Source organism: Pundamilia nyererei, unplaced genomic scaffold (assembly GCF_000239375.1).
Source record: "Pundamilia nyererei isolate P.nyererei 1_Seehausen unplaced genomic scaffold, PunNye1.0 scaffold00032, whole genome shotgun sequence".
In the NCBI taxonomy this organism is placed as follows: domain Eukaryota; kingdom Metazoa; phylum Chordata; class Actinopteri; order Cichliformes; family Cichlidae; genus Pundamilia; species Pundamilia nyererei.
In genome coordinates this window covers 4,076,634-4,092,433 of record NW_005187433.1, presented here as the reverse complement: position 1 = coordinate 4,092,433, position 15,800 = coordinate 4,076,634, and the positions used below count along the sequence as shown (strand labels likewise).

Genomic DNA, 15,800 nt, shown 5'->3' with positions numbered 1-15,800 from the left:
TCTCAAACTCCTGAGTCAGAGTTCAGTGAATTCAGAATATTTTAAATTATAGTGATATTTTTCTTTTTTGCTTTGGTGATTTTGAATTCACCCATCAAATAATATTCCATTAAACCCTAGAGCTGTGTAGGACAACTTCTCCAAGAATTTGGCAGCGTAATGCTTTTGCTGGAATTAAAAATGGCTCAGGAAAATGACAGGTTGCATAAGTGTGGAATTTTATATCTGTAGTGAAAACATGTACTGCGTGACTCAGGCTGAGAGAGCACTTGTCTGTGCCAGACAAACTGTAGGCCAGCATTTCGAAGTCAGAGAGGGCAAATGCAAATAAAAACCAATGTTAAGCCTGTAAAAAGCACTCCAGTGAGATTGGTTGAGTTTAACACACACAAAAAAAAAATAGTTCTGCTCACAATGCTCAAATATTAACGCAAATAAATGACAAATGGAAAAGTATTTACCACACACTGATGTAGAAAAGCTTTGCCTGGCGTGTGTTTATTTGCATGTGTCTGTGTTACGCAGGGCTAGGACCACTTGACCACTCTAAGCTGAAGGGTTTCACCGTGCTGACTGCAGTTTTTCTGCACCTGCACTCAGCAACCAGTCTTGAAGTTCCACTGTTTCTTAGAATTCTCGCCGTCCTGGAGCTGAACGGCGACCTGTGACTTGACGGCACATCGTGTAGCACCTTCGAGATCGTGAACACATTCGCAACAATCGCTTCCTCTGATGCAGCACTCAGGAAGCACAAAACCTCAATATTCTGAGCCTTTTGCAAAATCTACCTGCTTTAAATGGCAAAAAATTAAAATTGGGAATTGAGATTTTTGTGCTTTGCAAGAGTTGCTGCTTTTTATTATGTAAAGCTGCTATGGGAAACGTAGATTTTAGGGACTTGGGCACTTAACAGACTGAGATTAAATCAGCTGTTTTTAATACATTTTTAAAGTCTGTCAACCTTTGGAATGACCACGACTTCTGAACTGATTACTTCAAACATGTGTTTGATCTTCATTCATGCCCAAACACCCTGAATCCTACACTTCCCCTAATGCAGCTTTGCTCTCTATACAAACTCCCACAGCCCTCAAACACAGCAGCACCAGTTTGTAATGCAAGCTCTCTCATATAAGCTTCTTTCTAAAAATGTTCCCCCTGAGCCACAGAAGACATTATAAAATATTTTCACAGGAGCACTCCTCCTCATTACGAGCGAGCTGACCTTCAGATGTGGTACTGTATCTGTGAAATGGCTTTTTAACTTAGTCCTGATTTAATGGTTTCTTAAACTACTGTCCCAGCCCTAGCATTTGTGTGTGTGTGTGTGTGTACTGTATTTTTGTGTGAGTGCTTTGACCCTCCTTAATCTGTTTGAGACTGCTCAGGTCACTTGGGCCAGCCTTAGAAACTCACTGGCACCTGGAAGGAGAAGCAAATAGATGTTAACAATTTAAACTCCTGGCAAATTCGGGAAAGCTCCGGTCCTCGGACTGGATCACAGCCCAGCGAAGCGAGAGGCAGCGGAAGCCTGGTTGGCTGCCATTAAGAGAAGCCAAGTGTGTTTGGCAGATAGCGAGTGCAGCCAGCACTGTTGACAAGGGCCCGCTAAGTGGCCCGGACCTTCTGCAAATGAGCAGGAAGGATCAATAGGAAAACTCCTACACTACAGCGGTAGGAGCACTTGCATGGCTCTTACATCCCTCTTGACATCATGAAGGATACTAGACTGTCTTTGTGTTTGGATGTATGTGACAGAAAGATAATTGAGGGAATGATATTTTTTCCTTTACCGGATGAACAGTAAGAGAAAATACACACATCTGCATGTTTTTTTGTTTTGTTTTGTTGTTTTTTTGTTTTACAAGGAAAACACCCACACACCCACACGATGTTCGAACATTGTACTTTCCCCCCAATGAGAATAGTTCCTCAAACCAAAGACGCATCTCTGGAGAGATAATACATTCATTCCAAGCAATGGCGATGAAGATTACAATATCTTGATAGACAAACAGGTTAATTACTTCATGGCTAAAACCTGAGTTATTCCAAAGTATTTCCATATGAAATTGCACAACAATGCACATCAAAAATAAATGATGCATCATTTCTCTTGTAATAGAGTAATTTGCATGACTGAAGCTATGCTAATATATTAATGTGATATATACACACATCAACGTATGGTTTATTTAGTATTTTACTCTGGGGTCTGAGATTATTTGGGAGGTCCAGTCAAAACACAGAACCACAGTATGACAGAATGAATTTCAGGAAGTTTTCTGACGCGCATCATCAGCTTCAAAAATGAAGTCCTTGCAACAGAGGAGTGTGACTCTAATGGTATTTCTTTTGTACACATTTGACATATGGATTTTGCTTTCAAACTCAAGAGGCAGACAGATTTGTTTTCCATGATGCAAACAAATCCAGCTCTCTCTCGCTCCCCCCCCCCCCCCCCTTTTATGTTGATTTGGCCTTTTTTTCCCTGTTAGTCGGTGACCTTTCTTTTTGAAAACGAGGAAGAGCGGAGGCACAGCATAATTTAATTCATCTTCAGCCCCTTGGTCTACTATTGCCTTCCCTCTTCTCCCAGCCTCTCAAGGGTGAACGTGGGTATGACTGTTTGTGTCGAGTCGGCGGGCCGAGCACTACAGCTGAGCAATGTTCAAATGCTGGATCAGTTTTAACAGGTTCCTCGTGGCACTGGAGGGCTCCGCTGCACCATTGATCCAGATGTCTTTGTCACAAAAAATCCTCATAGTCCAACAGCTTGGAGTGTTGCCTCGTCTTCCAAAGGCGGTAGAGGCGGAAGTCAAAGTACGCCTCGATCATCTCTTTGCCTGAGTAGATAGGATAGGATCATTAAAACAAAGACATGAAGTTTAACATACTATAAGAAAGATATCTGTTTTGGGGTTAGAAAACTGGGTGCCCGGTATCTTTATGGGGTCCATCTGGATAGAATAAGGTTTGGGTTTCCTATGAAAATAGGAAATAGGTGGATTGCGTGTTTCTCTAGCCAGGTATGCTTTGACAGTATCTGCAGTGTGTGCGGGGCCACGGTCATGCTGAGAAAGGAAGCTGCTGCCGTTCATACCCTTTCTACAAATGCTACCTTTTTCCATTCATAATTCTATCAATTATGACAAAATCCCCAACAGCAGTGGCTGAAAAGTCGGTTCAAACCATGACGGTGCCTCCACCGTGTTTTTATAGATAGCTGTAGACGCTCACTGTTGTACCTCGTCTAACCTCCTCTTTACTGTTAATGACAATCTGAAACAAAAATTTCACATTTGGATTCATCACTCCACTGACTTTTCGATCCAGTGCTTGTGTAATTTTGCATACTTCAATCTTTTGTATTGTTCCTCCTTCTTTAAGTATGGCTTCTTGGCAGTCTCACTTCCATTAAGTCACTTCTAATAAGGTTTTTGCAAATAGTAGGAATAACTGAAGAGCCAGAGATGTCTCTCGAGAATTATTGCTCAGGGCCACTCTAGAAATGACAAGAAAGTCTGGCTCCTTGGAAGTAAAATAGGAGGAAATGAGGGAAAGCTCACGACTTCTACACAGCATTATACTACCGGTACTATAAAAATGAACCTTAGCCAGAAAAGCAAATCCTGTTTGATAAATGAGAGGTGTGGATTTTCAGAGCAGTGGGCTTTAAGGAGGCAGGAGAAGTGTAATGAGAGATGCTTTCATTGTTTTTGATTTGTTTAGATAAAGAGAATCTATATCTCAGCCTTTGTTTGTTGCTGATTTTCTTGCTATCAGTAATTGTGGTAAACAACAATCTGAAAAGAATTTGCTGCTCTTAGACATTAAAACTTGGAGTTTAAGAGTTTGCTAATAATCAAAATGCAATCAAGGACACAACTTTGATTTCTGCTGTAGAACCATTTCTTTGTCTTTGCTTTAGGGTACTCTACATTTGTATATGCCGATGCTGATGCCTTTTTAGAACAAATGTAAAGGAAATCTGGAACTGGGTGTAAGTAAAACGCTCTAAATGTTCCTGGAGATGAGAACAGGCTTGTTTTTAATACTGATTGTGATACTGAATACTGTACATCCGTACTCCCACATGAGGCTAGAAAGGAGATGTGCAGGTCTCCAAGTGCTCAGTAACAGCACTGGACTGGGTGCTGTGCAAAGTTTGGAGTAGGAAATCTAAAAAAATGAGTTGCATTAAACATCACTTTAACACCAAAACATCAAGAAGCCACCCTAACAGAAGAGGATGATTATAAATAAAACGCAAGTGATTATTAAAGAAGAAATTGAACAAAAAGGAGATGACTGTGAAAATAAATCAGATTTTTAAAATGAGGGAACAGCTGTTTGAGTAAATTCCTTGTGCAGTTGTTAAAGCAGGACAGATGGCACGTGTCCGTATCATTTCATATTTACCAGACGTATCGCACACTTCTGTGTGTGCGCAAGTCCCTCTACAGCACACGTTTGAGTGCGTTGGGATGTTTGTGTGGACCTACCCTGTGCAGACAGCTCCAGCGGTGACTCGAACTCAACAGAATAAGGCCTCATCAGATTCTTCAGCTTCTGGAACAGCTGTTGAGTTGAGATAAGAGAGCAAACACCAATTAATCGCATTTCACTTGACTACACTTGCAGAGGGGTCGTCTGCATCGCCTGACAAGCTCACAAACACAGAAAAACAACAGGAGGATTGCAATAAATTCAGCTTCATATGGCCAAAGACACAAATGCACACTCAGAAAGACAGAAACATCAATTCCCAGCTTTAAATTTAGACGAGATTTTTGAATTTTTGATCACAACTGATGGATTACTGAACAAGAAAACAATCACTAGTCGCCACCTTAATTACCTTATAGCACCAATGTGCTGCTGTCTGTTTCAGAAAAAGAGAATCTCTCCTTTTCTAACACGGGAGATCCTTCATGACCAAATTCAGGCAAGAAACTTAAAGGGCAAGAAAAGCATTTCTTTTCCACTTTATGATGTGTTATCACTTTATCATGTGATTTTGTCGTGCAAATCCTGTGTTGTGGCTAACTGAAGCCATGCGGTGTATTTATGTGTTACAAATACTTCTGTTTTTTTCTAAGTGTTTGCGTTGTGCAGTCTGGAGTGAAGCATCTAGGAAAATATGTGGCTGTTTACAAAGGGACTGAAACGGGAGCCAAGATAATTCCATTAAAACTTTGGATAAACAGGCAGCATGGATGATGTGCTGTTCAGTGGCTACAAAACAGAAAACAGTAAATGAGATGTTAATTCTGATTCGCCAAACATATGAACAGTTTTGTGTGGAAAAACCTGACCACCTTCCCATCAACCATCATCACTGCCCAGCCTCATCAATGTTTTTGTGTCAGCAAATCCATGCTGCTAGGTTGGAGGCTCTCATAGCATCATAGAGCATAATGAATAAAAGTGTTCAACTGATGTTGGCAGTGTTTAAACAGAGAAACACTGAGACAGGAAGCAAATGCAGATCTCAAAACTATACCAAACCCCTGGAAAAAAGGACTTTGTGTTGTTTTGGATTCACACACTGGTGAAAGCAATGTTCATATTTGTCTGTTTGTTTGTCAGGGTGTATATTTCACCGCTGTGCAGACTGTCCAACACTGGAGAGATCCACTAAGCATTTTGGCAGACATGACTGGAACACAGTTAGGTCAGACTAACACCGCTGGTTAGAGTTTATATCTGTGTCTGCATCTGTGCATGCCATCATGTTTGTATTTGTGTATGTGTGTGTGTCTATTTGTGTGTGTGTGTGTGTGTGTAAATAATTATTTATGTGATTATTTATTAGGGAGGAGGAGATATGTGTGTATATGGCTGGCTTTGTGTCTTAGTTGTTCACATCAGCTAGAGGGGTGCGGTATCATTCAGCATTTGTGTTATTCAGCTCTATCCATTAACATTACTCAGAATGAGATAATAGCTGCACAGGTGGAAGAGGAGATGAGGAGAAAACAAGAAAGCCAGCGGGGCTGCACACTGATCAGACAAAGAGGCATATAAACAGACACAAGGAGCAGATATGAAAGCAGTGGGCGGCAAACAGAAAATGAGTACAGAGAGAGGGAGAAGAGACAAGATTGGGCAGGAGTGACTGTAATGGTAAGAAACAAACCATCCCAAGTTATGAAATCAGTGCTATTTATATATAGAACTCATTTATATATATAACTATGATCGGTTCTACTTTAACACGATGTGCCTGGGATTTACTGATGAGCACTGCATCTTACGCATTTCTTTTCACCAAAATTCACACTAACAGAAGCGTTGTGCATTATCACATCATTCGTATATTGATACCATTAATAGCTTGATAGCTATATATAACAGAGCTGACTGATATTTCGTCCGATATTTGCTGTTTGCCGATTTTTACTGATGTTGCAATCATGCGATGAGTGTCGTTGTTGCATAGTTTTTATCTTATACCTGAAGGAATTCTGCAACATCCTTGATGTCGACAAGTGGTGATGGGGCTGAACTAGTTCTTAGAACTTTCACTTTATCTTCACAGACTCCTTCAATACTCTTGGCATGTATTTAAATACACAAAAGGACTAGATCTCACATATTAGTGACTAAGTAATGTTATGTTTTTTAAGGTGCTTTTTGTATAACTAACTGTTTGATTACATTAGACATTAGTTACTAAGCTAACAACCCATGTGCTTTAAGGAGCAAGAATTTCACGTTATTTCAGTAAAACTTTAAGCTGACTAGTAAGACTACCGGTACTAACTACCTGCTACTAGCAAGACTATTCACTCAATAAGTAACAATGTGAAATATTAATTTATTCAACATTCTTATCTACTATCTACTGTCTGTAAATCATAAAGAAAACCACCTGACCAAAGTTCAATAAAAGTTAATGTTGCTGGAGAGCTGATGGACTTCCTCCAATCGCGTCTCCAATCCTCTGTTCTTCTAAAAATCAGCATTGTCAGTGGAGATTGCTATCGCTCAATAGTAAAATTTTACATATTCAAATAAATGTAATTTACATTTACATTCACATAAATTTAAATGATACATTTGTAAGAGCTGTTGTGATGGATTCCAATACAAATGATTAAAACTGTGACTGAGTATTAGATGAATATTTGGGCGTTTCTACAGTATTCTAGCCTATACGAGTAAACCTGCTAATTAGAAGTGAGGAAAGCATGGATAATATTGATTTGTTTCTACAATTACTGCACTCATTTTGCTGTGAGTTTGTGTAGTAGTGATCTAAATACCTTCTCGCCATTGGGGTTACCCAGGACATAGCATCCCATTATGTGGATCAGGTTTGGTTCTGGATTGACTTTACTCATGAAGCGACTGAGTCTCCTCCAGAATCTGAACAAATTCAAAGAGTACAGTTACATGGGATAATGCTTTAATAAAGAACACAGACAGGCTGAAAAATGCAAAGTAAAATGGGCAAGCATTTAAAATCAAATGCAACATTCAGACAAGCCAGATTCAAGACATGATTTGTATAACAAACAAATGTGATCAAGTCAAAATGTTCCCCTGTACAAGAAGAATAACAATAGATGGTGCACATAAATGCAAAAAATTGTAGAGATAGTGCTGCATGGTCCCAGAGGAACATCGCTGATTTGATCAAGTGGGAGAGCATTCAAAGAAAGAGTATTAAAAGAGCATTAAGAGCATACTTGTTATATGAACCTTAAACACACAATGAAAGTTATTAACTTATCATGAGCTCTATGTGCTTTTTTCATTTGCATTGCTTAAGAGCAATGGCAATGGTTAGCTGTTTGTCATGTTTTCTGTATTTATGTAAGTGCAGTTAGGCCCATCATTTGTTGGAACAGTCATTATAGTTTTGCCACTGTATTCAGTGGAGTACAATTTTAAATCAAACAGTCAATGTAATTGAAGTACAAACTTTACAGCTTTAATTTAAGGGCTTTTACAAATGTATTGCATTAACTGTTTAGAAATTACAGTCATTTTTATACACAGTGTCTCCATTTTCAGAGGCTCAACATTAATTGGAAAATTAATTGACAACCAGTTTCATAGCCAGCACTTGTCACTGCCTTCATGAATGGAAATACAGAGGGTTTACAACAAGGTGTCAACTACTGGTTACATTCAAGAGCTGGTTTTGGCCAGAAACCTCTGGAAAGAGCTCGCTGGTGAAGAAATTCTTTGGACGGATTAAAAACAAGATTAACTTCTAGCAGAATGATGGGAAGTGAAAAGTATGTAGAAGCAAGGAATAACTTATGATCCAGAGCATACCACATTATCTGTCAAACATGGAGGAGGCAATTATATGGCATATATGGCTGCCAGTGGAGCCGGGCCAATAGTGTTTATTGATGATGTGACTGCTGACAGAAGCAGCGGGATAAATTCTGAAGTATACAGGCCTATACTCTCTGCTCAGATTCAGCCAAATGCTGCAAAACTGATCAGATGGTGCTTCACATTGCAAATGGATAATGACCCAAAATATACTGCAAAGGCAACGCAAAAGTTTCCCAAAGCTATCAGATATTCTTCAATGGCCAAATCAGTCACCTGATCTCTACTCAATAGCAGGTTTTCAGTTATAAGATACAAACCTGAAGGCAAAGAGACCCACAAACATGCACAAACAGAACAAATCGAAGTGAGGAAACAGTATTTGGTGATGTCCTGTACACTGTCTGAGAGACAATCAATGACTTCCCGTCAAAGTACTGAAAACAATCCTTATATTAGAACTTATGTTGGTTTGTCCCGTTAATTTTGATCCTCTGAAAACGGAGAACAAATTCCTAAAAATTTAATACGTTTTTTGGGTAAAACCTCCTGAATTAAAACTGATAGTCTGCACTTAATTGTTGTCGTGTACAGAGGCAAAACTAAAGAAACTGTTCCTTTGTTCAACAATTTATGGAGATAAAATGTATTTAACCATTAAATAAAGGTTAAAAGAAAAAAGCATGCACTGGCTTATGGCCATGCTTTATAAGATGTGGTAAATAAATAGGAATTGTTGCACTATTCTACATTACTGTGGCATAAACTAATATTCATTAAGGAGAGATGGACCCTAATGTCCAGAATTAGCTTACTGGCTCATGTCCTCCTCTTTTTCCACCTTAGCAAACGTTGCCACTTTATTCTTCAGTAAATACAGATGACCAGGGCCTCCCTGCAAAAAAAGTATACAGTATGTTATAGATCCTCAAACCGAAGCCAAGCTAAACCAAATACATGCATATTATTCATCGTCCCTTTACTATCCATGAAATTCATTTTCAGAAATAATTGCATTGAAAAAGGGATATCGTTGTGGAAAAATACACTATGTACAATACATAAATGCGTGCTTTAGGGTAGGACAGTTAATAAGTAAAATATTCAATTTTAATAGGAATAAAATTCTTGTTCCTCACTTGACAAAAGATGAGCATCCTCCAGAACTTGCTTCCTCTCCTGTAAGCTGTGAGCTTCTTGTCTATTTCCTCTGTGAGCAAGAGGGGGAAAGGGAGGGATTGATGTGAATGACAGGGACCGAGAGAGGGAGAGAAAAAAGAAAAGCGAAGCGACGTGTAAGAATGTAGGAAGAGAGGAAGAACACAAAGAGAATCCCAGGAGGGTGAGTTCAAGTACAGGTGTAGTAATAGACAGCGGAGACACAAACAGAAGATGTAATTTAAATTGAACTCAACACTGTGTTCTTCAGGCGTCAGAAAGTGTCATCGTAAAATAAAACAGCTCGATGAATTTCAAATGAAAATCTGTATGTATCTGTAAAAACATCCATGGGCATCCTTGTACCTTCTATATGAGAGCTCTAATCAATGCAGAGATCATTATTACATTAGGAAACTCTGGAGAATGTGACTGTAAATGCCTCAGTGTTCAGAGGGGAGAAATCCATTGCAGCACTAAACAGTTTCTAAATAAATAAGCCACATTAGCCAAATCTAAGTTAATTTCTCGAGATTTGAAAGCAAGTAAGGTTTATCCACAAGATATTTGTGTGACCTTTAACTCCACAGGCAACACTATAAAGTAAAGATGCCTGTTTTCTATTTCACAGGAAGGAATTGACCTCATGTTTTATTCTGTTTATTCTGACAGGATGTTATGTAAGTCTTTTGTATCTATACAAATTTCATTATTCATCATGTCACTTGTTAAACATTTACTTTCAGGCTCAAAAATGTTTGGCAGTAGATGTATTTCATACACATAGTTTTATATTCCATTAGTGAAGTTTTGATTGTAGAAAGAAAGTGAGAATTAAAAAATAATAAAGAAGAAGTAGTGAAGGTGAAAATGGCAGAGAAGAACACGCACTCCACAGAAATACTCACCCAAAATATCATCAAAAGTTGCATGTTCATGGTCCTGAAGAAAATGAAAATTATACAAAACATCTTAGCAAAGGCAGTTTGCATGGTTGATATATGTGTATATTTTAGTGTGACTTTCTGTAGTTCTTGTCTACTGTATGTTTCGGTGCATTCCACTCACATAGAGGATGGGAATGATGGAGGGGTCGTCCCTACGGATTATGGTGGGAATGTACTCGGCCTTGGGGACCTTAGAAGAGATCAGCTAAACATGAAGCAGAAACAGCAGAGGAGCGGAAACTTGTTAGTTTCGATGTAAGATGGAAAAGGACAAGAATTAATACAAAGAGAAAAGAGGAAAAGGCAGAATTTCTTATCGTACGCTTATATTTTATTACAACTATGCCCTAGGTAATATTCTACAGATGTAATAAAGATGTAGATTTTGTATATGTCTTAATTACTAGAGAATAAAAACAAAACAAGAATGATTATAATAATTTTAATGGACACTCACTGGCTACTTTGTATTCCTCTTCAATTGTTTCTAATCAGCCAATCACATGACAGGCCAATCAGCCTATCCGATTATTGTTGCTGACCATAGCCATCACTTTATGACCAAGGTGTACTCATGTTGATGATGGCTACAGCTCAAATCATCTCAAGCTGTTGTTTCTTGAACAGGGCAGTGACTTCATTTCACTCAAATGGCCTCCACAGCCAAAAATCATCAACCCAAATAAGCACATTTGGGATGTGGTGGCGATATGGGAGATTTGCATCAAAGATGTGCAGCCATTCAATCTACAGCAACATTGTGATGTGATCATGTCAACACTGACCAAACTATCAAAGAAAAGTTTCAAACGGCTTGTTGTTTCAGTACCAATAAGCATGTAGGCAGTTACATGGTTAAAATAACTAATTCAGTTCCTTGTGAACAAAACCAACAGGACAGAAAACAATAACCAAGGATGATGCACCCATATAATGTTCCCTTATGGATCTCTTACCATGATTTTGGGAGGTATAAAGTCATCTCCCTCACATGCCAGCCTCTCCATCTCCCTTTCCTCCTCCCAGTCTATATTGTCGTCGAGACCTCCTTCATCCAGAGTGCCACAAGAGGTCTGCAGGTCTCCACCTGCAGAAAATGTAAGATAAAGAAGGTCTGAGATAATAGAGTGTAAGCAAGTTGTTGGAAGTTGGGTGAGAGGCAAGAAAGGTGACAGAGAAAGAGAAACTCGGGGAATGAAGGATGGATGTGTCCAGGAAGTGAAGCAAGGTGAGTGCGGGGGAGAGAGAAAGGATGGAGCTGTTAATGATGGCAATGGCATACAAAAATGGCAGGTGGAATAGGAAAAAGCAGAGAGTAGCAAAAACAATGGGGAAAAAAAAAGAAAATGACTGATGGGAAGCATAGCAGCAAGATTTCAGGTGTCAACTACAAAAAATGGGCTAGAAAAATCGAACTTAGTCTGGAGACCGGTTATTGTAAAGCAGGGACATGTTACAGGACACATATCGAGTACAATAATTATCCATATGTTTAATTAGTTCTAAAACCGTTGACTAACTATCCACGTACAAATGTTTGGTGGCCAGTGCTGTTACATGTCTCTTCTGATCAATGTCCAAGAATGAGCATATTAACCTTTCATTCTATTAAATTCTATATTGGACCTGTGTTACCACTGAAATGTGAAACACAGTATTGAATAAGGCAATGCTGTAATGTTTGTTGGCCAAATAATTACCTGCCTGTTCACAAACAGAGGGCTTTATTTATGTGATTTCAGATTATACTATAGTAACAAGGGGTTAATAGTTAATAACTGTAATGATGCTCACTCACATCTTTTCTCGGAAGGTTAAAATCTTCCATATTTATTAATACAGAAACACTTAGGCTCGTTCACACTGATCCACCCATGTTGTGGCTGAAACCTTTGTAGATCCCAATATTTGGCTTGGTTTATTACATCTGAGATTTTTGTACCAGTGGACATTTGTTGGACATCACGTCAGGCTTGTGTGTGTTTTGTTGCTTGTTGTTTTGTTGACATGGTTTGATGTGAAATTTACGTTAACTGCACTAATGAGAGACACGAACATGCTCGCTCCTGAGCCGTGTTTCTTTGATGTGTGACCAGTTGGTATGGTATGAGACTATTGAAATGAAACAGCGTGAAAACTGAGGAAATGATAAACAAGACTGACATCAAAGTCTCCAGGAAACCGCCTGTGATTTAACACCACTCTTCCCCACAACAAAAAAAAAGCGAAAAATATGGGCTCAACCACACTTTTAAGCTGCAATAAACAACTCGTTAATCTTTCATTAGACTATGGAAGACAGAAAGACGATGAATGCAGTTTAGCATGATTCAAAGCCTTCCAGAAACACTGAGACACATACGCCTACAACAGTCAGCTGACAGGGCTTGACTTAAGACACACACCATTTTTGAGGACGTACTCACAGAAAGAGAGAGCATCACAAAGTTGAAAAAGACCCACGGTCATACGCAGACAGATGAACAGGGTCAGAGTCGACAGCAGAGACAGTCAGTTTGTACGTGTGAACGTGTGATTCTACGAGTGTCCACAGATTTGATTTTCCTGTGTTAGTTGGCCTTGAACTGCCAAAATCAGGAAGTGAGCTGTAAGACTGCAGCAACAAAATGTCATCTTATTTCAAGGGAGAGAGAGAGAGCGCGACAGCACTGTGACACGTACTGTCCATGAAATGTGACTTTTATTTTCAACTGACTACAAACAATGAAACAATGATAACCTTATGTGGATCTTATTAGGTCGCTTTTCAGTTCTGAATACTGGAAATCTTGAGATGATTGTGGTAAAAATGATTATTTGGGGATTTTTATAAAGACTTTAATACTGTAATATCATTTAGTAGTGTCTTATTTATTTATTTCTCTACATTTTATTGCAAATGCAAAGTCTCTGACTGCATTCTTAATGATTTGGTGGGTTGGCCATCACTGACCACTCAAAGAAAGCAGCGCTGGTTTATTTTCTGTTAAAGCTGTTTTAGTTCTATATTGGTGTGTCAAACATAAGGCAAAGGGCCTAGAATTGGCCCAGCAAAAGCTCCAATTTGGCCCATCGCATGGACTTACAATTGTATTTTCTTTGTTTTTACATCTTTTACAACATTCATACTACATCAAAGTAACTGAGTAAAGGCAAAACTGTTTTTTGTTTTACCTTTCTTTTTTCTGTTTTATAATTACACCCCTCAAATTTACACATTTATTTTCTTTACAACTTAAGCCCAAAGAGTAGTGCTGATGGATTACTTTGATTTATTCTGATTTACTTTTACCTATACAGCACTTCTTTATCATGTAGAGAAACTGAGACATACTGTTGAAAATTCATTTTAATATCCAGGGATTAAATGTGTAGTCACACTCGACAGAAAGAGAACTTTCACTGCTATTAAATAGCAGCTACTCCCTTTAGATGCTTGCTTTTTGACGAGATCTGGCAGATCTGGGAAAACAGCGTTTCGTTCCTATGCACCTTGTACAGGGAATACTTTACAGAAAGACCTCCATTTAACATGCCACTACCTATTGATGCATTCAAAAACATAATAAGGAAAGCAGTGAAGAAGACTTGTGGGCGTTTCTTTTGAGAAGCCATTTAATGTTTTATGTTATGGGTATTTTGACATTATGGATAATGTTGTGGATTTATATTTTATGTTTTATTTGTAGAATTATTATTTAGATGTTTTGGGTTGAGAGATTGTGATCTCAATGCGACTTCCTAATAAAATACAAGTAACACAAGGATACGTCTGATTTAGCCTCAGTCAACTCATACTCTTATGTCAAAGCGTTGAATAGCAGACCTTTAGTGTTTCATGAGAAATGCTAAGTGGCTTTCAACTTCTTGTGAGTCACCTGAGTGTGGAAATTCATTAATGACAGGGCACGAAGCCAACTCAAGCTGTAATCAATCTGACAGTCAAAATGTGATTGCTCAAAGGGACGCATGGATGATTTCTGACCGCACACGTAATGCACTGACTGAAATTTATTCTCACAATTTTCATTTCTGTTGTCCTGTCAGACTTAATTTGTGGTTAACATCTGTAATAGACACTCTTGCATATGGATGTCAGGTTGATATTTAATTTATGTTGTTGCCAGCTGATGGTGCTGGGAAGCAGCGTGACTTAATTTAAAATATGGACTCTTACAGAACCAGGTCAGGCTTTTTTTGTTTTGTTTTGTAAATGCTAGAAATAGAAACTGACAAAATTTATCAAGCAAAACATTCGCTGCTTGCAAGCATGTGCTAATAATATTCGTCTACGAGGTTTAAAACCTTTTTTAAAGGGAATGTTTTTGTGCTCATCTCACTTTGCTTAAATGCAAAGTTTTATGTCAACGTCCCAACATTCACGACTGCAAATTTTGCTACATACAAATTAAAAGTCACCTATTAGGTTTGTCCTTATTTTTCTTATCCAACTACAAGGTGGATGTCCATATTAAATGTTGCTTAAATGTAGTATATGCAGAAGTAATCTCTGTGACCCAAAGGTTCAGACTTGAAGCTACGCTTAAAGCTTGGTTTGCAAAGGTTTCCCCCCTTTTTATCAAGATGGGGTAAGTAATTTTAGCACAGATTTCCTTGTATGTTAAAAAACTTGACTCTGGAAGCCCGATGAGAGAATGTTAAAACCTCCCTATTTAAGTGTTTGTAATCTGGTTAGCTTGAAAAACAACATTTTCTCTCTAACTATTTGCGTCTGCTCTCTGCAGCTGTCAGCAACTCTTTGTTGGTGTCTGTTTGTTTGTCGTTGTGTGCACATGTGTGAGACTGCGTAAACTCACTCTCTCTGGGTTCATGAGGAGAGTCATTCTTGACAGGGGTGGGATCACTCCAGGAACGGCTGAAACTCTTCGATCTACGTTCAGCGAATGCTAGTGCAGGCGGGGAGAGAGAAACCTGCAAACTGGCTGTTTCTGCTATACACTCACCATCTTCAACACATGAAAGCGCAAAGGTGGATGGAGGAAGTGCACAAATGTAGTGTAAATACGATGGCATCTCTCCTCTGCACAAACTGCCTACATGTACAAACGAACAAACACGTACTGTACAGTAGACAAACAGTCATCCTCTCCTCGCTCCAGTTTCTATATCCTACCAGCTTCACTGAGCTACTCTGCGATAAAATCTGTTCTGCTTTGAACAGTAATCACTGTGCTCTTAGAATATTTTTAGACTACTTGAAAGTGTTTGATACAGTTAATCAACAGTGGTCCTCAGGGCATCATATTTTTTGGCTTGTGTGGATTTTCAGGACGATGGGTCCTGACTAGGGATGGGTACCGGTATCGGTTCTGACATAAACGGTAGTAACCAGACCGAAAAGCAGCGCACATTTCAGTGCTTTATTTCGGTGCTTTT

General features: G+C 38.8%; 1 protein-coding gene across 4 annotated transcripts in view; it reads right to left on the bottom strand.

Annotated features, from left to right (window-relative positions):
- Positions 1-1,843: 1,843 nt before the first annotated feature.
- The window catches only part of nsmfa (NMDA receptor synaptonuclear signaling and neuronal migration factor a), a 42,507-nt gene continuing 28,550 nt past the window's right edge, over positions 1,844-15,800 (bottom strand). For 3 of the 4 annotated variants that reach the window (XM_013909873.1, XM_013909874.1, XM_013909875.1), the window contains 9 exons: positions 15,221-15,310; positions 11,360-11,490; positions 10,525-10,608; positions 10,365-10,398; positions 9,438-9,508; positions 9,114-9,193; positions 7,272-7,374; positions 4,506-4,581; positions 1,844-2,846 (listed from right to left, as the gene is read on the bottom strand). In XM_013909873.1, the coding sequence (XP_013765327.1) occupies positions 2,749-2,846; positions 4,506-4,581; positions 7,272-7,374; positions 9,114-9,193; positions 9,438-9,508; positions 10,365-10,398; positions 10,525-10,608; positions 11,360-11,490; positions 15,221-15,310 (767 nt within the window). In that variant the 3' untranslated portion in view covers positions 1,844-2,748. The remainder of the gene's footprint in view (positions 2,847-4,505; positions 4,582-7,271; positions 7,375-9,113; positions 9,194-9,437; positions 9,509-10,364; positions 10,399-10,524; positions 10,609-11,359; positions 11,491-15,220; positions 15,311-15,800) is intronic. The other variant, XM_013909876.1, reaches the window with a different exon arrangement.